This window comes from Meleagris gallopavo, chromosome 14 (assembly GCF_905368555.1).
Source record: "Meleagris gallopavo chromosome 14, MGAL_WU_HG_1.1, whole genome shotgun sequence".
Lineage (NCBI taxonomy): Eukaryota > Metazoa > Chordata > Aves > Galliformes > Phasianidae > Meleagris > Meleagris gallopavo.
In genome coordinates this window covers 10,496,742-10,518,182 of record NC_139417.1, presented here as the reverse complement: position 1 = coordinate 10,518,182, position 21,441 = coordinate 10,496,742, and the positions used below count along the sequence as shown (strand labels likewise).

General features: G+C 44.4%; 2 protein-coding genes and 1 long non-coding RNA gene across 7 annotated transcripts in view; 2 read left to right on the top strand and 1 right to left on the bottom strand.

The window, feature by feature from the left end:
- UROC1 (urocanate hydratase 1) overlaps positions 1–7,654 on the top strand; it is a 69,556-nt gene extending 61,902 nt beyond the window's left edge. For 4 of the 5 annotated variants that reach the window (XM_085235921.1, XM_085235922.1, XM_010718550.4 and 1 more), the window contains 3 exons: positions 1,508–1,589; positions 6,025–6,124; positions 7,300–7,654. In XM_085235921.1, coding sequence (XP_085092047.1) covers positions 1,508–1,589; positions 6,025–6,124; positions 7,300–7,440 — 323 coding nt within the window. In that variant the 3' untranslated portion in view covers positions 7,441–7,654. Of the gene's footprint in view, positions 1–1,507; positions 1,590–3,957; positions 5,527–6,024; positions 6,125–7,299 lie in introns of those variants that run through there. The other variant, XM_019620132.3, reaches the window with a different exon arrangement.
- On the bottom strand, positions 7,181–11,090 carry LOC146543420 (uncharacterized). The gene is made up of 2 exons (XR_014886375.1): positions 10,965–11,090; positions 7,181–9,594 (listed from the first exon to the last, which is right to left on the bottom strand). It is a non-coding gene; the product is annotated as an uncharacterized LOC146543420 (long non-coding RNA).
- Positions 9,600–21,385, top strand: ZXDC (ZXD family zinc finger C). The gene is made up of 10 exons (XM_010718650.3): positions 9,600–11,190; positions 11,818–11,970; positions 12,691–12,769; positions 12,882–13,012; positions 13,565–13,735; positions 14,043–14,728; positions 15,518–15,602; positions 17,290–17,462; positions 18,505–18,606; positions 19,212–21,385. Exons 1-10 carry the CDS (start codon positions 10,089–10,091, stop codon positions 19,296–19,298), a joined length of 2,769 nt encoding a protein of 922 aa, XP_010716952.2. The 5' UTR covers positions 9,600–10,088; the 3' UTR covers positions 19,299–21,385.
- Positions 21,386–21,441: the final 56 nt, after the last annotated feature.

Here is a 21,441-nt window from a genome sequence, read left to right as displayed (position 1 = left end):
TTACCTAAGTCTCAATCTTCCATCCATAATTATGGTAATAATTTTAGCTCAGTAGTGTCTTCACATGCTGTGAATTGACAATCATTCAATGACCCAAGGCAGGAGGATGCAAGTTGCTGTAGAAGGACACTTTATGATTGAGGTAGCTGGGAATACTGAACAACTGCCATTAGGACTGGAAATTCATAATAGAAAAGCTCCCTGCTATCTTAAATGGACTGCCTGATGAAATGAGGCTTTTAGCAGTGCCTATCAGTCTCACTTCAACATTTCTCTGAGAATGTTGGCTGGTTGCAATGTGCCAGATGGACAGAGGCCTGAAATAATGTTTGTTCCTGCCAAGCTGCACAGAGAACAACAATCCAAACGGATGCCTCCACTGAAGGGCTTAGCCATATAATAAACACCAGGCAATGTCCTCAAGAGAGGGCAGCAGAAATGCAGCCTGCTAAACCCAATTGCTTACTATGCTGTTTTTCTTTGAGTTTTCTGAATTACATGAACTATCTGCCTCCTGCAAGGGCTTTTCCAAATCCTGTTGGCCACTGATTCTGCTGGTCTTTGAAACCAAGTGAGCCTCTGGAGGTACTTAAAGAACACCTTACATCTCAGATCTTCCTCTCTCTTCTCTCCCTCCCTTCCTGCTGTTTTAACACCACATTTGAGTCGTTTCCGTTGAAATGGCTCTTCTCTGGCACAGAACTTTTGAGTCTCTGCCTGTGTAATTTTGTTCTGCAATAAGTACCTCTGTCTGATCCTTGTCAAACATGGGCCACCGCTGCTCTGCAAAGTGTATTTCAGCACAGACATTTGCACAGTTAGTGACCTTTATCAAAGCCAAGGAGGACCACGTTATTACATCGTTATCCCACTTGCCATGCTCCTTTTCCAACCTCCATTCTTATCATCTGCTGGCTGAGGAAGAAAATCGTATGTGCTAAGAATAAAGGGAATTGAATATCTCCCATTCCCTCCTGACAGCACTGTAATTATGATAATTGGGTTATTAAATTGACATAATGCCAGAGAGAAGATGCCATAATGGGGCTTTTGACAGGGTTTAACATAGATTAGTGCTCAAGTAAACTCATTTTTCCATCAAATATATACTAACTGTGGGTTTGCAAGTGTGACCAGTTTGAGTATTGTGCTAGCATATTTTTGCCATTAAAAGCAACTGCTTCTGAATTAAACCTAGATAAATGTCTTCAGTAAATTTTACATTGTTGTTTTCCGTATGTATCTCTTTTGGGGTATATCCTTTAGTACAAATTGTAGTGAATGTATGAAACTCTAGTGAATGTATCAGTACAAATAATGCATTTGACTTCATTTTTGAAACAAACATCCCTTGTGATTTCAAGCAGTTCAGGGCAAAATTCTCTGTGGCCAGAGAATGCTGCCATCATACTGCCACAGTGGAGATGGCAGTGGAAGGAAGTGAGTAGCCAACAGAAAACAAATGCAGCTTGTCTGAGCCATGGTAACGCCTCTCCTCTCTTCCTAGACATGGCGGTACAAAATTTCGTAGGAGATGCGTTCAGAGGAGCAACCTGGGTTGCCTTGCACAACGGTGGTGGAGTTGGCTGGTGAGAACTTGTTGGTGTTTCTAAAGCTGGATTATTAAACCAGTTATCACTGCTGGAGGAGGAGCAAGAGACAAGAGGGGAGCAGTGTACTGTACCACTGGTGTAGTATGGTGCTACGATCATGGGAAGGGTGGGTTTGGAGGCAAGGGCTGAAAGGATGCATTACAAGGTGAAGTATAGTTCTGTGTGAGGCTCTTTTAATTCATTTCCATATGTCAAGAAAAAGTGTTTTGGACATTGGCCACGGCACAGTTTGGATAATTTAATTTGCCAAACAAGGACGGTCTGCTGTGGTTTTCTTGAACAGATCCCACTTCCAAAGTTGTCTTTGCGCATGCACGGTCAGAGTGTTAGTGGATGGATTATGTTTAGGTTTCCCCTTAAGCTATATTTAAATCTGTGACCTTAGGACCCCAATATAAATGCCCATGTGCTAAAGTGCAGTGAGGGGTTATTGATGCAAAGCAGCTCAGGTACCAGCAAACCCTCAGTCTTCTTTCTCCCTTTGCGTGTGCTTGGCAGCACGAAAGACTGCAGCCACGTCTTCATTTTTTGATGTAGCCAAAGAGAGACAACCCTCTACAAAATACTCTAGTGATCCATCTCATTTCACTGTTTCATCCAGTTCTGGAGCGTGCCAACAGCAGCAAACTAAAGAACTTGTTGCAGATGTTATCCTCAGAGACATTTGATGATAATTATTCCTTGTCCAGATGAGCTGGAACTAAAAAAGTAACCCTTCAGCTCAGATGCATTCCCTTCCCTGTACTCCTTTGATTTTTTTTCAGTGGAATAACTACTGAATGGAAGGTATGCAAGAGAAAAACTGAACAATGGGATAAGAAAACTTTGAGGGCTTATACACATGCAGTGAAAAATATGACTTTACTGATGTCAGTAATAACAACCACAATAATCAGGACTTTATTCACAATTTCTGAACGGAAAATACATTCTGAAATATCTGCTTACTGTGATCATCTCAGTTACAGACTCGAGATAGCAGCGAACTACATCTTTCTGAATGGCTTTAGCTGAATTTAACCTTTTAAAACATCTGCTTCTGGAATACAAGTGAAGAAAAGCACGTTCCAGTGACTGTTGCATAGAATATTTTGAGTATTTTCATGATGGCTATTACAATTACTGGAACTGAAGAAGTAATTGCTTATGCCACAAATGTTCTTCTGTGCACTGATGATGCTCTGTCAGAATCTGAAGGATACAAATGATCTTGTTCCCTGTCTCTGGCCTCTGCAAAGCCCATCCCTCCTGCACATTTCTAGCCCTCTGAGCAACTCAAACTGGCTGAATGGTGAGACTGCCCTGGCTCCTTATACTACGTCATTGGAAAGAAGCAATCCCTGAAGGCAGAGCAAAGGTGCTGTCATCTGTACTGAACTGGAAAATTAGCAAGTGGCTATTCCCTGAAATCAAAATATCCACAGAAAAGCAGGGCTTGATTATCCTCTTAACCAGTTCCTGTGGCTGCTTAGGATTCCCACTGCGGAACAGTGTCTGCTCACCTTGCTTTCTGGAGTGGTCATTGCCTGTGTGATTAAATTACTGTGTTTCAGTGAAGAATGTGGAGCCTGAAAATTAGGCTTTGCACTCACCATGCTGAGACTCAGATGTGCTAACAATGCTGTGTCATTACATGCCACGGTCTGTGGAGCCCCAGAAGCCGTGCAGGACAGGTGGTTCTGTTTGGGTTAACTAATCCCAGTACCACCCTGGCCAGTTAAACCTGCACCCCTTTGCCTTCTAAGGAGAAAAAGAGGAACAATTTGAAGGTGGGAAAAGAAGCAAAACCATCCCCCAACTATTACAAATGACTTTCCTTGCTGCAAAGATGGATGCTTTTAGGTTTTAGGACTGATTTGCTTCCTCTAGGGAGATAAAGATACAGCTGACTTTGCCATGAAGAAATTTCCATGTGCCTGGTAAAATCTCTTTGTCAGTTGATGTGGAGATGTAAAAGTGCACGTGGAAGCTTATACCTGTATGTGGATATATGCACATTCAAATGTGTGTAATTAGAAGGAAATCAAGTTGTCATTGGACTACTTCTTTTTTGGGAGATCAGAAACAGCAATTGCGCTGCGTCCAGCTCCCAGTCCTCCCTGCAGAAGCTGGGCTTGGCTGGAACTGCTGACAGATCTGCTATTTCTTCTGTACGAGACCAGAAATTCTGTGCTGTAGCCTTGTGGGGCAAAGAAGGGGGGAGGAAAAAAAAAGGCCAGGATTAATATTCATTTAGTTGGAATCTGTATCATGTGCTGTTTGAGAGACTTAAGATTAGCATAGTCTTGACTATGATTATTGCAAGTGAATGTTATTCATTTCTTGCTGCCTGTTTTTTTTGCAGAATGAATAGCGCAGGGTCTGAGTAACCTGCAGTACAAGAAGGCAGAAGTAATTTAAGAATCGAACTGTGCTGTTGACGGTGTGACATCTTGTTTGTGAGGGAGGCCTTGTTTTCTTTGATCACCTCGGAAGGAGACATCTGGAAATTATAGGAGGCAGCTTAGGTCAAAATGCCACACGTTTCTCTAATTACCTGAAAATATGACCCAGTGCTAATGAAGGCAGAGAACTCCCCTTTAAAAGTGAGAGGTTTTGCTAGAGAATCCATTCTAACGAATGGTGGCATTCAATTTGAGTGACTTTTAGACAGTAGGACAGATTCTGATGAGTGATTCTGATTTACATTGGAGTAACTCTATGGAAATTGATGGAGAGACTCTAAATTTATGGAGTGCAACTGAGATCAGACACTCGCTGTTCATAGCTGAGCTTCAAAGGATGCTCTTTGGGATGCTGTGCACAGAAGGGATCTCTGCCACTGAAAGAACATCAGCTGCCAGTGTGGCAAATCTTTATAAAGCATCACTCTGGAGGCCTCTTGCTGTCTGATACTGTCAGTGGGCTGTCCTGAGGTGCGATCGCACTGTGATCCTGATTGCACTGTGATGCCATACTGATTCTAAAAGCAGAAATGGCAGGAAGTGCAAACGTTTGGATGCTTGTTTTCATCCCCAAATGAGACGAAGAGCAGATTTAAAGATTTCTCACAATAAGAGCTGTTTGTGTTACTGTTGAGTGTTGATCAGAAAGAATCATTTTGTGTCAGAGTTTACACTATTCAAACATTTCAGCTGAAAACATGATTGAAATTTTCCTGCTGAAGAAGGAAACATTCATCTGCTGACATTCTGCTATGAGCACTGTCAGTTACAAGGAAACTGTGCTTTTCAACAGAAAATGTTTGTAATAGTAGTATATCTAATAATCTAATGAAGTGGAAGGAATTGCAGTAAAGATACAGTGACTGTGAGAGCTGGAGCTGAGAGTTCTTTGCTCAGGTATGTGGTAAGGTCCTACTTATCACACAGGTAGTGCATATAATGAGTGAAAAGGAATTAGCATCACGTAAGTACATTGCATTACAGTGACAAGGGGAAAACATGAGTACTGGGTTGGGGAAGCAGATCTCAAGTCTGTGAGGCTCGAGTGCAGCATCATCTTCCCATTTCATAAGAAGTTCAAGTTAGTGCTGGAAAAGAGACAGTAAGAAATGATTCTTGTCTGGATTGGAGGACACCTAAGTCTGTCTGACTCATAGATATATCTGATGTTACTTGCAGTAAATTTTGTGGATGTATTCATTATATTAACTACAAAATGCAGAGGGTGAAACCCTGCCTCCAGAACCTCTTTTAGTCTCTCCTGCCACGTGTTGCTGTAGGTAGGATATGCCCCATCTCATACATTGCTGATGCTGAGTTATAATGCGAGAAGTCTCTTACGGATTTACAGCAACCAATAATTTTCCAACTGAATTTACCATATGCAACCAAACAGGAACTAGAGCAGACCAGATTTTGAAGTGAGACAAGATGTATTTCCCCTGTCCTTATAAAACCAGACTGGTATTTGTCCCACGTATAGTCTGTTAGTTTGTAGTATATTTCTTCTACCAATAAATCTGCTTCCTGAAATGTTGGCACTGCAGTTTCTACACATCTATGTATCTCATACAGAAATAAATGCTTTTGAAATGATCAAGGCAGATGTGCATGAAGTGGTGCTTAACACTTTTTTTAAATGAAACACGCTCATATTTGTCCCAAGAGAATATAAACAGATCCATCTGTCTGTTTCAGTAAGCACACAGTCCTCACAGTCCTCTGGATATGGCAGGCTCTAGCATAGAAAACACAAAGAGCTTAACTTTCAAACTAGTGAGATAAGAAACTCTTTAGTCCACCAGGAGTATTTTTTGTATGAAAGGTCAATGCCAATGCCTTATTCAGCACCATTTCTACAGTATTCTCATCCTTCTTCCTCCAATGCAGCTGATCAAATCCACAATGTTATCTGACATTGATTTGTATTCTTTTGATTTGAATTCTTACACTTCTATTTTTTTTAGGGGTGAAGTGATCAATGGTGGCTTTGGCCTGGTTTTGGATGGGTCCACGGAGGCTGAAGAACGAGCTAAGATGATGCTCAGCTGGGATGTTTCCAATGGGGTAAGCAAAATTCATTATATACCTTCACTACACTATCTTCCTAACTTCTACATCAAAGTGTCTTTAAAGGAAGAGGAATAATTTGAACATATTCCCTGTCTCAGATCTGAAATATCTTTACTAAACTATTGAGGAAGGAGAACAATGATATTAATTTGTAAATTAATGAAGACAAACCCTTAGCAAGCACTGTGTATCACAGACAGCCTTTTAAAAACCCAGTAAATCTCTTGCTGCTCTGATTTATTGCAACCAAGAGTCCTGCTCCTTCACATACGTGTTTAAAAAGGACAATCTGGGAACATTACCCCATTATATACAAGACTGAAAAGAAACTGTAGTGCACTCTTGAAATATACTGCCAGGCATAATAACAGGTGAGTGGCAGGGAAATTGACTTGTTGACTTGAGAGGTCATTTCTAGTTGTTATCGCTATGATCCTGAGAACTTCTTACAAGCCTTATGTTAATCAAATGCTTAAATATTTTGCTAAGTTGGAACTGAGGGATTTTTTTGCTCAAACACTTTTGTGTCCGAATCTTTCAGATACTGTTATGCGATTCATAATGCAGGGAATTGTAAGGCACTGAACACAAGGAAGCACTTGCTTCCTTGTAAGCACTCCTTCCTTGTGGTCCTGGTGCTTTTCTTCATCTGGCAAACTTTTCTTACACACAAGTCAAAATGCAGAAGGACTTATAGTTCCCTGTCTGTGGAACTTCCCTGGTATGCTGGCAGAGAATTTGGCTTCTTGATTTCGTATTTTGAAAATGCACTGAGTGAAATTTGCCCTTTTAAATATTTATCCAACTAAAAAAACGTCAGTTGTAAAAATCATACTTTATCTAAAGCAACTGCTGGTTGTACAGAACTGGGATGGAGTACGGAGTGTTTTGTAGAGGGAATTCTGTGAAGTTTATAAGCCTGGCTCTACCAATGTAATCAGTCCAGCAATGCAATTCTGCATGAAAATGCACCAAGTCCATCCAAATGCTTCTCCTATCAATGAAGTAGCCTTTAAAAAAGGCTATCAATAGAGAAACTAGAAACTGGCAGAGAGTTGAAAGATTTATTGTGATGAAATTGAGTGCCGGTGTTTGCACAAATATCAGGCAAAATGGGATGTGGTATGAGAAATGGGCAATTTTTACACATTGATCTTCTGGTCTGACAGGTTGCGAGGCGCTGCTGGTCAGGTAATGGCTATGCGTATGAAACGATCTGCCAAGCAATGAAAGACAATGCTGCACTGAAGGTGACTCTTCCTCAAAAAGTGGTGGATGAGAACATCTTAGAACAAGCCCTCAAATGTTAGTGGTATTCCAACTGCAATGTTATGCTGGCAGAAACGTATGATAAAATGTGCAAATGATAAAAGCCTTGCAATTGTCTCTGCCACATGAGTTTTTTTTCCTTTTAACCCATTAGTAGGGCATGTTTGGGGGAGTATTTGCAATAAGAAATTTCTCCTTGTAAGGAAAGGAACTGAAATTTTGTCCCTTGAAATAAAACTAAAAAATAATAATCTAGCTGTCTAGATGCAACCAAGAGAAATGTCTTATTTTGCACTTCAACTTCCCATTATATGCGTGTTAACAGTAACTCACTGATGCATTCTGCGATAGGCAGGGAGCTTACTCACAGAGACCTGCTCTGGCTGCTGCAGGTGGGGAGTGAGGAGCTGCAGTCTTTGAACTGTGGGGTCTCAAGAAACCAAATAACTTTAAGGCCCTATGGCATTTTGGTACTTAATAAGTGTGTACTTGCTGCACTCACGCATTACTTCTGGTGCCAGTTAAAGAAAACAGTAAACCTGGTGTGCTCAGTGTTGGTTTTTCGGTTTTTTTTTGTTTTGTTTTGTTTTTTTGTTTTTTTTTTTAATTTATTTTCAGAAATCAGTTCTTTACTCTGTTCACATAAAGTGTGCATCTCCAGATGAGCAGTGAGAGGCTGGCATCTGCTTGCAACCAAACCTTCTGTGAAGTGCATTTTGCAGTTACCAGAATTGCTTTACACTGTGGAAAAAAGTACACATTGGCAAGTCACACCACTGAGACGTGAGTAGTCGCCAGCCAGCTTTGACAGCCTTTCTTTTAACATATGTTAGGCATTACCTATTAATAATCACACTGGGTTGGTATCGTGGTAGCTCTATCTCATACAACCACTCTAGTTGTTGTAGCCCAAAAGAACTGGGGCACTGTTTGTCATAGGAACATCCAGAAAATATAATGTCCTTGTATACCATGGAAGTACAGGAACGTACTATGGAGCTGTTCCATGGTCATCTTAATTCTGAGTTGAAAAATCTACCACAGAAAATGTTGAAGAAATATTATTATGGATCCTTCACCTTTGTGTTATTTAGCACTGTGATAACAGTAACCTGTCACCCCCTGCTGGGATGAAGCAGCTTGTAATTTCCAGCATGCAGAAGCCATAGGCCTGGCCAGGGCAAAAACTCCTTGAGCTCTGCTGTGTGTCCTTGTTTTTCTGCTGTTTGCAGAGAAACTGGGTCTATGAATGGACAATTGTTCTGCCTCACTCTGTGGGGATGTTGATGTCATTTCTAAGCAGATGTTCTCAGTGCTGGAAAAACTCAATACAGGCAGAGTAGTCTCCTTCAAAACACACATCTGCAGTTGCTGTATCAGACCAGACAGTAGATAACAGAGGAGATTAATTTCTGTAGTGAGGTTTAAAGCTTGCCACAGGTTGATCTGACATCCTTCCATCAGGGTGCATACCTCTCGGTTGAGCACTAAAGGCCTAGGCAGGCCTTTCTTTTCATAGATTCATTAAGGTTGGAAAGACAATTACGATTCTCAAGTCCAACCCCAACCCACTTCCACCATGCCCATAACCACATCCCTCAGTGCCGCATCTCCACAGCTTGTGAACGCCTCCAGGGATGGTGACTCCTCACTCCCTGTGCAGCCTGTGCCACTGCCTCACCACTCATTTTGAGTAAGTTTCCTCAGCATCCAACCTAAACTTCCCCTAGTACAACTTAAGGCTATTTTCCTCCTAGGAAAAGGAAGGAAGTAAAAGAAGAGTGCACTGCACACACCTCTGCAGTGAGACCAGGAGCACCAGCAGCAGCCACAAGCAGGGCTGACCCAGGCCCTGTGACCCTGTGACAGCTCGGGGATTTCAGGGCAAGCTGAGCTCAAGCACCCAGGCTGAGGCTGCACAGACAGCTCTGCAGCTGCAGGAAGGGGCTGTGTGTGCTCACAGCTGTACTGCAGGAAGCACCAGCACCCCGCAGCCACTTGCGGCTGGACAGCAGCTCGCGTTGCTTGCTGTCAGAAATTTGATGCCGAATAGCTCTGGGGAAATAATTTGCCCTCTGGAAGGATCACAGCACCATCTGCTGGGACCGCTCGGAGGGCTCACGCCGAAGCCTGATTCCCACCACAAGCATGGCTCAGTTCTTCCTTCTCCTTAAGACCGGAGAGCCGGAACAGAGCTGAAAATGAGAACGAAAAGTAGAATGAAAAATAAAACAACCAAGCACTCAGCTGCCTTTCTTTAGCTAGATCTGTAGGGCTTTCGATTGCCTGATTTCAACCAACGCCACTATCAGAGTATGATTTCTGAGCTCCTTTCCTACCATCACATGCTTTCCCCGTCCCTCTGTCCTCCTTCCCTTCCTCATTCACAGGTCATTTCCCTCTGCGGTCCCTCGCTCCCCGTGCTGCCCGGCTCCGAGGCTCCCTGGGTCAGGAGCAGCCCCACCCGCTCCAGCAGGAGCTCCGCATCCCTCAAGCCCTCTCCACGCCGCATCCCCCGGCCCGAGCGGCCCCTTTCCGCCGGAGCCCCGCTCCGTGTCTCCGCACTCCGGGTTTCCCCGGCGCCTCCCGCTCCGCTCCGCTCCGCTCCGCCGTTTCGCGTTTCCCCGCCGACCGCGCCAGGCCCCGCCCCCCGGCTCCGGTTTCAGCCGCTGCTACAGGGACCCCCAAGATGGAAACGCAGGGGCTGCCCGCCGCGGAGGCGGCCCGGGCCCGGCCCGGCGCCCAACATGGCGGCCCCGCCGCGCCGCCCGCCGCCCCGGGCCGCCCTCCGCCTCCGCCCGACTGGGACCCGGCGGCCTCCACCGCCGCCTCCTCCTCCGCCGCCAGCAGCGCCGCGTCGGGCCTCTACGTGAGCTTCCCGGTGCTGCTGGTGGAGGAGAAGCCTGAGCCCGGCGCCGGCCCGGCTCCCGGCCCCAGCGCTCCGCCGGCGGGCCCCGCGCCCGACAGCGACGGGCTGCTGCTCGTCCTCAACGTGGTTCGCGGCAGCGCCGAGCCCGGCTCGGGCGGCGGGGAAGCGGGGCGCGCCCGGCCCGGCCCTCCGCCCGCGGAGCCGCCCGAGGAAGGCCCCGGCTCCGCGCCGCCGCCGCCGCCTCCTCCGCCTCCTCCTCCCCCGCCGCCCCGCGACGGGGACGGGGACGGGGACGGCGGCGCGGAGGACGGCTCCTTCTCGGGGACCATCACCATCAACAACCAGAGCCTGGTGGTGCGCATCGAGAACGGCGTGCTGACGCTGGGGCCCGGCGCCGAGCAGGCCGCGAGCGCCGCGCCGCCCCCGGCCCCGCCGCCTCCGCCCGCCGCCTCCGCTGAGCCCCCGCCGGGCGTCCCGCGGCCGCGTTCCCCGCCGGCCTTCCCCTGCCCCGAGCCGCGCTGCGGGGAGGCCTTTCCCCGCAAGCAGCAGCTGCGGCTGCACCGCCTGACGGCGCACGGAGGCGGAGGGGAGGACGGCCGCGGGGCGGCGGCGGCGGGGGGGGCGGCGCGGCCGTTCGGCTGCCCGGTGCCGGGCTGCGCCTGGTCCTTCGCCACGGCCTACAAGCTACGGCGGCACCTGCACTCGCACGACAAACTGCGGCCCTTCGCCTGCGCCGCGCCCGGCTGCTCCAAGCGCTTCACCACCGTCTACAACCTGCGGGCCCACAGCCGCGCCCACGAGCAGGAGGCGGCGCACAAATGCGAGGCGTGCGGGCAGCGTTTCCCCAGCGCCGCCCGCCTCGCCGCCCACCGCCGCCGCAGCCACCTGGAGCCCGAGCGGCCCTACCGCTGTGACTTCCCCGGTAAGCCGCGCCCGGAGCCGGGCCCGCGGGGCTCCTTGCCTTCCCCGTCCCGTCCGTCCCCGGGTTAGCCCGGGGTCCCAGCTGTGTTCTTTTTGTTTCCTTGCCGCTTCTCTTTCCTCTCCTTTTGGAGCCTCCGGGATGCCTCGCTGCTTGACACCCTCGTTAACAAGGGGGAGGTTTGGGATCGGGGGTGCTGCTGTGCCGGAGCGGTGGAACGCCAGCAGTGGAAGCGCCAGCCTTGGGTTGGGCACCTTATGCAGGCTTAGGTTGCCTGCTTTGGCTGAGTAACTGTAATCCATGAGAGTAACATAATTCAGCATTGTGCTCTTTGTCTCTTCTGTGTCTGGATATAATACTGAGGAGGTGTATATTGGGAAAACTTTTGTCTTAGAGTGATAAGGCACTGGTAGTGCAGTCCAGGGACTGGTGGAGTCACTGTCCCTGGAGGTGTTTGGGAGCCGTGGAGATGTGGCACTGAGGGATGTGGTTGTTGGCATGGTGGTTGTGGGTTGACAATTGGAATCAATCTTAGAGATTTTTTCTGGCCTTAACGATTGTATGAAAGCATCCTTCCTGACTCACTTGCATACCAACCTGGTGCTCTGTTTGTTTCTTGTCTCTCCCCAGGCTGCGAAAGGACATTTATCACAGTGAGCGCGCTGTTCTCCCACAATCGGGCCCACTTCAGGGAGCAGGAACAGTTCTCCTGCTCGTTCCCAGGCTGTAACAAGCAATATGACAAAGCCTGTCGGCTGAAAATCCACATGAGGAGCCACACAGGTACTCATGAGGGTAGCGTGTGCCTGGGGAAGGCACAGAGAATGGGTTGTGAACAGTGGGACTTGGTGTACTGGAAGGGCTGAAGGACACAGAGGTGGGAGGGATGGTGTGGGCTGTCGTATACTTGTTGCTGTCTTTGGCTTTCCTGGTTTCATGGCTCTACAGTGTAAGAAGTGTCATTTTGATTAAGTGAAGGGTCATAGAAGTGATGCAACTAACTTCAAGCTCTTTGTACTGTAATAATCAGCATAGAGTTGTGGGTCATGAAAGCAGGAAAAGAGCTTCCAGTCATTAATTTTGAACAGTGCCGTCACTGGTTATCTGAGCACATTCAAGGTAGTTGTGGAGTACTGGGGAAGTATCTGGGGGAAAATGGGGAGAGCACTGAGAAAGGTCAGGTTTTGGAAAACAGGCGAGGAGAGGTAGAATGGGCTGTGTTGAATGCAAAGAGCACAAAACTGAGACCATAGGTTTTTGACTGGATGTGCTAATAACAATCTATGCTCTGTGATGCATATGGAGATGTGAAGTGGCCTTGAGGTAAAGAAAGTGCTGACCGTAGAGGAGGGAACAGGGCATCACTGCTTGTGTGTGACTTATCTGAGATGGTGGTCGAGTCTTGTAGTCTTAAAATAACTGAATTTGAGCAGCACTGGTGATTTCTTAATCTAATACTAGTGTGTGATTTGGTATTGTTAATGTGACCTTTCTTTGCTTAAGGTGAGAGGCCTTTTATCTGCGACTTCGAAGGCTGTGGCTGGTCTTTCACCAGCATGTCCAAGCTGCTGCGACACAAGAGGTAGCATTTTCAGATTGTGCTGTTTAAGTCCCTCTCTGTTAGGTTTTGTTTTTCCTTCCAGTAGTCGAACAGTGGATGTGGTCTTGCTGATGGTGATTCCGTTTGTTTGTAGGAAACATGAAGATGACAGGAGGTTCACGTGCCCGGTAGAAGGCTGTGGGAAGTCTTTCACAAGAGCAGAACACCTGAAAGGCCACAGCATAACCCACCTTGGTACAAAGCCATTTGAGTGCCCAGTAGAAGGTACTGCTCAACTCTTGCTGGTAACTGGTGTGTGCTGTGTAAATAGAGGAAAGTTGTGTGCTTTTCCCCAAATGCAAGCTAGTTACAGGATCAGAGGGAGACTTCTAACAGTCTGAAGAGATAAAACTGAAGGTCCATCACTTCAGTTGGACTCCAGGAATGTAGAAGATTGGGTATGATCTGGAATATTCATATTCACAAAGTAAAACAGCTCTTCTTGGTGGTTGTTTCTCCTTTTAATGGTTTTACCAGCAGTTGTCACCAAGCACTTTCATTTAAAATGCCACAGCGGGGAAAGAATATATTGAGTGACTTAGCATTTCTTCTTGTTAGAAGTGGCTTGCTGAGCTGTCCTATCCACTGAGATGTCCTTGATGTAAAACGAGAGGTCGTATATTTGGCTTTCTTCTGAGTCCTCTGAATGTATGTCCAGATGCTACAGACCAACAGAGAGTTCTGCAGCACTGTTGTGATTTGCTTTGTAGGGACACTAAGCCTGAATGTCAGGCTGAAACTAGCTGAATCCTTAAAGCCATCTGTATCTTCTTGCAGGCTGTTGTGCAAAATTCTCAGCACGGAGTAGTCTGTACATTCATTCCAAAAAACATCTTCAGGATGTGGACTCATTAAAGTCTCGCTGCCCTGTATCCAGCTGTAATAAATTGTTCACTTCCAAGCACAGTATGAAGACGCATATGGTCAAACAACACAACTTCAGCCCAGGTAGGGGATTTGTTTCAAACTGTGTGAGGTACAGCAGACCAACTCAACGTCTCTAAAAGCTTCTTCCTCTGATCATTCATATTCTTTCATTCTCAGTGTCTGATGAAAACTCTGATTTATAACCAAACCTTCCCCAAAAAGTTTAGTGTGCTGTTGTGTGTTTTACTGTCACTGGGTTCCCTAAGAATGGGTAATACTCTGTTGGATTTCTTTTAAATTTTCACAACTCCTCTTCATGGTAAGTCAAACTGTTTCCTTCTTTGTTTGTCCCAGCGATTAAAAATGTCCAAACTGTATTCCATTGCAGATCTCCTGACGCAGCTCGAAGCAACCAGCTCCCTCACACCCAGCAGTGAGCTCACCAGTCCAGGACACAGCGACCTCAGCAACATAGACCTCGTTTCCCTGTTCTCCAATGTGTCCAGCAACAATTCGGGAATCTCAACAGACATGGCATTAGTGAACTCTGGAATTGTCACCATAGATGTTGCCTCAGTAGGCTCAACTCTTGGAGGAAACCTGCCTGTCAGTAGCAGTTCCTTAAGCCAGGCAGTCGATCCCTTGATACTGGTGGCCAGCAGCGATATGCCGCAGAGCCTGGACAGTTCTCTCTTGCTGGGAAGTGGGACAACAGTTCTCCAGCAAAGCACTTTAAATTTGGATGATGTACAGACTGTCAATGCTGAAGCCTTGGGTTCACTGGCATCGCTGTCAGTGAGGAATCCCAGTCAGGATGTGCACGGTTTGACGTCCAGCAATAATTTAACAATAGACACAGCCACTTTGACTCCTTCTAGCAGCCTTGGTGGTACCAATGTGCCTGAGTTACTGACACCAACTAAAATGGAACGGAATTTGCTTCCCGGCTCGGATGTTGTTGGTCAGCAAGAGGGCAGCAAAGTAGTGACTCAGTTTGTTTTCTCCAACCCTCCAGGAAGCTACAGCGCTCAGAAAGAAATGGATCTTAGCACAATGACTGGCAGCTCGTTTTTGGTACGCAGTAGCTATATTCATTTACCCTTAGATGACTGAGATGCCCTGAATTTGGGGATATCCACTGCTACTCACACCTTCTAGGCAGGCCTTTCTTTTGATTTCTGCAGGTGATGTGCTTTGGCTGGTTTTTGATGATGGATGTAGAATGTGACATTGAGCAGTGTGTTGTCAGAAGTAGCTGCAGTGTGCTGATGAGAAAATTTGGAAGAAAGATTAAGAAAAATTGGAATTCTGGTGGGAAGAGTAAAGTGAAGGCTTTTTAGAGTAGGGGTTTTAGAAAGCAACCACCCATTTATCTGAGGATGAAATGGGATTTGCAAGAAAATCCAAGGCCGAGAAGATGTGGTATCTCACGTTTCTTACGTACAGGGAAAGATTTTGCATTGGGAGAGAAATTGAAACGTTTTCTCCTCAGCCTTCATTCCCATAGCTGTTTCAAATACTCTTCCCTCTTTGCTTTATCATGTTGTTGGAGGCCTGTTTGTTTACAGCATGAAGTGTTCCTTCTATTGCCATGTTTACCCTATTAAAATATGAATGCTTATAATTATGAAGATAACTTCCTTTTGTGTTGAACTCAAGATATTAAATACAGGGAACTCACTGAAACTAATCAGAAGAGTTTGGGAATATAGAATTCAGTATTTGCAATACAAGATAACCACTACTGGAAACTCATCAGTATGGTTTCATTGTCTTGGCTTTTTCTTGCATTCAAAATATTTGCATTTCTTGGCTTTTTTTTTTCCTTTTTTTTTTTTTCTTCTTTTTTTCTTTTAAACTTAGGAGAGCAGTGGGTCTGCGAGAACAGACTACAGAGCCATTCAGCTGGCCAAGAAAAGAAAACAAAAAGGGAATGGGAGCAGCACAGGTGAGAAGGCATCGTGTTATATGTGCTAAACATAATTATAGAAAGGTGTGGCAGTGAAATAGGAACTGGTATCTGAGTACACTTTTAAGTACCATGTCCATTTATTGGTAGTTAAAATAATTACGCACATGGCGTGCCACCTGTTACGTGTGGAACACCAGTTCCACAGTAAGCTTGCAAAGAAATCTTCGCCTTATGTTCTGTGGTTGTTATAAAGGTAATATCCCTCTGTCCCCTCATCTGCTTTTGATTTTTGTTATTAAAACAGCCAAAAAAGGATTTTTTTTGCTTTCCATTGTTCATGCTTTTGATCGTACCTTGTAGGTTCTCTTCTGTACTGTATAGATAATGAAGAGGTCAGCAGGATTTGCTTTGCTTCTTTTTTTTGCATAGTAACAATGTCTATGTAGCATTAAGGAATTTATTTCGTATTTATTTCTTCAGCTATCTAGAAATACTCAAAACTCTCCGTTACACAGAAGCCTTGTAGAGAACAGGGTGATATTTTAGGTCACTATTTCAGATGTGTTGCCTTTCTCTTAAAAAGTAAAAGCTGTCCGATGTGGATATGTCAGATGAGATGTGATCGGTGGCTCACCGTGCTTGGAGACAATCTCAGGTGTCCGAATTACATCTGCCCCTTGGTGCTGTGATGGAAAATCGGTTCTGTTTTATATATGGTTTAGTTCTCGCTGCCTCTTGTATCTGCTAGCTCTGCTAGGGAAGGTGATAATTGTTAAGGTAAGTGAAGTGACTAGTTCTGAATTGAGCGTTGTACACACTGTTCATTATATCATCTGTACCCGTTCATATCGTCTGGTTCAGTGAGCCATCATGCAGGTAGAGCTGCTTTATGAAGCTTAATTCTAAGTGTGCATGTACCCAGTGTTGGTACATTTGTTTATACAGATGATTGTACTAAATCTGCACCTGTTTCTCAGAACATCCCTATTTCCTTTCTTACTCTAGTCTGCTGGTAGTCAGCCTCTCACCAGCTGCTGTTGCCTTAATGCCATGATGTGATCCTCACAGTGATCGGAAGTCTTGTATTTCTCATTAGTTTAACTAAGCTACATAAGCACTGTAGAGTGAAGTTTGTTTTTAAAATGAAGTTATCTGAACCTTTTATTTACTGTAGATTAAAAATCAGACAAACGGATGACAGGATTTTACCCATTAAGTTGGTTTTTTATTAGCTTGGTGGCTGTCTAAAGCTGGTTCATCCTGTCCTTTGCATTTCTTTCTGGAAGTAGATGAGCTTCACTATGATTTATTATTATTTTTATGATTTGAAAAAATGATGTACATAACTTTTCAGGAAATAAATAGAAAAATAAAAAATGGAAAATGCAATTTCACTTCCCAATTCCTTTCTATAGCTGGGCAAATGTATTGGCATTTCTGTGCTACCGGAGGGGAGAGCCCTAAGCTTAGTGGTTTGTGATGTGGTTTTATGGCATTCATGTAAAATAACTGCTCATCAGCAGTTGGAGTTCAGTGACTGATTGCTGCGTGGCCTTTTAGCTATCAGGTGGTGCTTCATTACGTTGTACTGTTCCAGGCATTTCCCACGTAGTGCAGTTAGTGGTGCAGGGTAAACTGACTGCATAAAATTGAAAAACACGAGCAAGAAACTTTGGCAAATTCCTTCTGACCACCTAAATATTAAACTTTTTTATTTTTTAAGGGACAACTGGCTCTGGTCAGAGGAAAAGCAAGGGTGGTAAAGTAAGCCCCACCAATTTCTCATCGTCTGCTCCTGGTGGTCGGTTGGGTGGCAACGTTGTTCTGCCAAATGGAGGGCTGACTATAAGGGACCCTGCAACGGGAGCACAGTATGTGCAAATTCAGCTTCTTCAGGTGAGAACTGAGGGGAGGGAACATCTTTACCCTGTTATTCTAACTGGAGCATCTGTAGAAGAAGCTAAACGTGTACTCCTCTAGATGGGAATCGGCGATCTTCAGTGTGTGCTCTGTTCATCAGGGCACTTGCCCACACTCTCATGGGAAGTTTGTAAGAAAAATGGCTTTAGAGAGGTCTGGAAAAGCCTGAAAACAGCTGATTCAATCATGCAGCTGCTGGGACTAGAACCAATGGGCTGTGGAAATAAATATTTTTATTTTGTTAGTGCTTATATTTTCAGTCCAGCCTGGATCATACAGTGGGCACTGTAACTGCAGGGAGGAGCATCCTGTTCATCTTCTTGAGCACAACTTTTTCATCCAGTCTTTCTCTTTGCTGAGAATGCATGTGTTCTATTCTTGTTCCCTCTTTTCACTGAATGTCTTGCATTGCTCCATCTCTCCTGTATACAAAGTTAATAAGGGTGATGTGAAGATTCCCACAAAATGAAGTTTCAGCTGAAACTGATTTTCCTCTTAACAGCTGAAATAAAAATTAAGATTTCTCTGTCTGAAAGTACCTAATAATCTGTGTGGACTGATTAGTGGAGTATTTTGAACAGTACATTTTTAGCCTGGTACATATCTGTGTAGAGATAAGTTCTTTCTGCTTTATTCCTAACAAGATTTGATACAGAAGAAGCAATGGGGGGAATCCTTCGTCTCTTTCTGATGGGTGTAAATGTAACTTTTCTGTTAAGTATCAGCTTCACGTAGCATGGTGAAACTTGTAGCCTATGTCTGAGCCTTACATATAATGAAAGGTGAACCATTTCTTCCTTTTTAGATCTTGACAATTTTCCAAGTTAATTATAATAGGGACAATAGGTTGTGTACTGAATAAGGTTTGAATTTAAGCAGTAGTTAGGATTTCTTTGTGGATACTAGTACAGTGCAGTGGCTTTATCGTATAATTTTTTAAGACTCTGGGGTTGAGTGGAATTTATTGTTCTGAGATGCTTCGGAGTCTTCTAACTGCATCACATTTCTGCCTTCACAGGATGATCCCTCAGGAGAGGGAGATTTGCCCTTTCAGCTGAGCTCTCAGTCCTCCTCATCACATTCTCAGCTTACGGTGGATTTACCTGTCCACATACTTCAGGTACAGCATATCAGAGCCACTGGGTTTTATGGCCTTGCTTGAAAAGTGAATACTTCATTCTAAACACTGATGGTCTGCTTAATGGAAACACCTTGTTTACTATTAGGAGTTCAGATTCAGTTGCAGGAAGCAGAGAAGTGTACTGCAAGGCTTATCTTATGTGTGTTACCAACCTTTGACATGTCACAGGTGGTTGTTTTTCTACGTCTGTTAGTGGGTAATGAATAACAGAACGTTACTCATTTATTATTGGAGTGTCCCATCCTTATTATCCTCTCCTCAGATACTGTGCAGGTCAAGAGAGTGTCGGAACTGATATGTGTGTAATGGTCTGTAGGAAGGATGGGAAGTGAGGAAAACAAAATCTTGATCCTAGATGTCAAAGAGGTGTCTACGTGGGAATGGCAGTTAGATGAAGAAAACAGAAAAGTGGTGTCTGAGTGGGTCACCAAAGTAGGAAAGCTTCGGAACAATTCAGGCAATTCAGAGCATTTCTCTGATCTTGGGTTAATGTCAGGATGTTCTTACTGATAAGCATTAAGAGGTGAAAGTACTGAACTTCTCTGCTGTTTTTTTTATTTGTTTGTTTGTTTTTTCTTCAACAGGAACCACACAATTCTGCTGAAGACGATGCAGGTTCTGATAACTCTCAGTTCACTGGAAGCACAATAAACTTACAGGATCTGGAATGACCATAATTAAGGACAGTTACTTGAAAGCCAGTTGAGCAATCATGTCTTGACAAAATAAGATAACTCTGTGGGTCTTCTTCTGAAGCAAATAGGAAAACTAGGAGTACTGGATTATGGTTGCGCTTTCTGCAATTTGCTAAAGACAGTTACAGCTGAAAGGTTTTCTTAACAAGTCCTACTTGATGTGCCTGTGTAGTATAACCCATCTGCCTAGTGGTCACAGCCCAGTGCAGGCTGCTGTACAGTGTTGTTTCAGGGAGAAGTACTCGATTAAACTTCAAACTGAGGTAATATTTACTGTTTTCAGAGGAAAGCAAGTATTCTGCAGCTAACAGAAATTAATAATCTTGCCTACGACAGCTCAAACTTTCCTAAAATTTACAGATATTTTACACGCACGCACGTGCACACAGATTGTTCTGGCCCCCATGTTTTGGCAGAAAACTGGAATCAAGTGTCACATGTAACAAAGCTGATACCCTACACCATGAAAATGAAACGTTCTAAAGTTTTTGTTTTAGCAAGCTAGATTCTAAAGGTTAACTTAGCTGTGAATCAGTTTGTAGCTCATGTTGAGTTTCTCCCTTTCCTTGTTCCCTCATCCCAAATAATCTGCTGAATTCTTCCAGCAAAACTTGAAAGAGAAACGCAATAGAATTGTACTCACTGTAAGTGATGAGCTGAGACTCTAACAGTGTCTGAGAGAGGTTGGTTTTTATCTTTGTGTTCCCTTTTTTGGGAGGGATTTTGACAGTCACGTAAATTAAGCACCTTGATTATGTCTCATCTACGAACTGCTGCCAAGTTGCTTGTAAACTGGCCACTACCTTCTTATTTTTTATATATTTTATTATTATTATTTTTTAACTCTGTCAACACTTGTTTTTCACTGATATCTCAGAGTATCACATGCATGTGGGATTTTTGGCTGGTTTACAGAATATTCAGTTGTTAGAAATTCATGGGAAGGGAAAAAGAGCTGTTAGTTAGTAAGATCTGCCCCTCTGAAAAACTGCTATTTCTACTGGAGGGCAGTGGAAGAGGTTGTACATACTGAACTTATCTGGACTGCAAACACCTAAGTAAGCGTAGAATTGTATAGAGGGGAAATAAAAACAGCCTTTCGTTACATTATAAGGTAGTAATTTAAAGGTTTCTCATGGTGGTGTACTAAATGCCTATAAAATGACGTATAGGAATTTGATAAAACGGTGTATGTAATGGTTTTTTTTTTATTCTCAATGAGGTATGTGTGCACATATGTGTCTGTTTTCTACAGAATAAGGTATGTCATGGAGAAGAACATTGTGATCTTTCTAACTTGCACATATTTATTTGATGGTTATACTGATGTTGAATTCACATTGAGGTCATTCAGAAAAGCTTTTACTTCCTGTGCCTTTTGAACTATGTATGTGTCCAGAAAAATGCTCTTTTTGGTTGATGATTTAATGGGGGAAAAAAAAAAGTATGCAGGTTACATCCAACTTTGGATCCCAATTTCTAGACAGTATTTTATCCTCTGGTTGAACCTGTTTTATTTTTCTATCTTTTGTTTAAGTATCTGAGCATTGAGGTGTCTCTGTTCCTTTCATCCTGAGTTTACAGCTTATGCCCAGGGATTCTTGTTACCCTCTCAGGTGGGGTTGCCAAACCAAACTTGCTGGTAGGGGAGATCATCTACTTGATGGTTGTGACCACAACATAGAATCCTCTCCTGGAAGGTAGGAAGGTTGAGGAGGAATCACGCTGAAGGGACAGCTGATTCTTGCTCAGTGCTCACTGTGCTCTATCTCTAAAAGCTGAGACTCCTCAAGCTGCCAATGCCTGTGTTATTCTGTTCTCAAGGACCATACCAGTTCTTAATCTAATACAGTGGCCAAGGAACACCATCTTTTTATGGGACTTGCAACTTAAATCTTTCTACTTCTGAAAATGTACCTCACTCAGCTTTGTAAATGAATGTAAAGTGCTGACCTCTTGGGGCCAACGATTGGATCACTTGGCTTGAAGTCCATTGCTGGCAATGGATGCCTGAAGAACTACTGGTGCAAAAGGGTTAATAAAGCTTTTTTTTTTTATGGTCAGTTTGTCACTGGGTATTGTTCTTTATATGGTTGCACCTGACATAAAGCTAATGGTC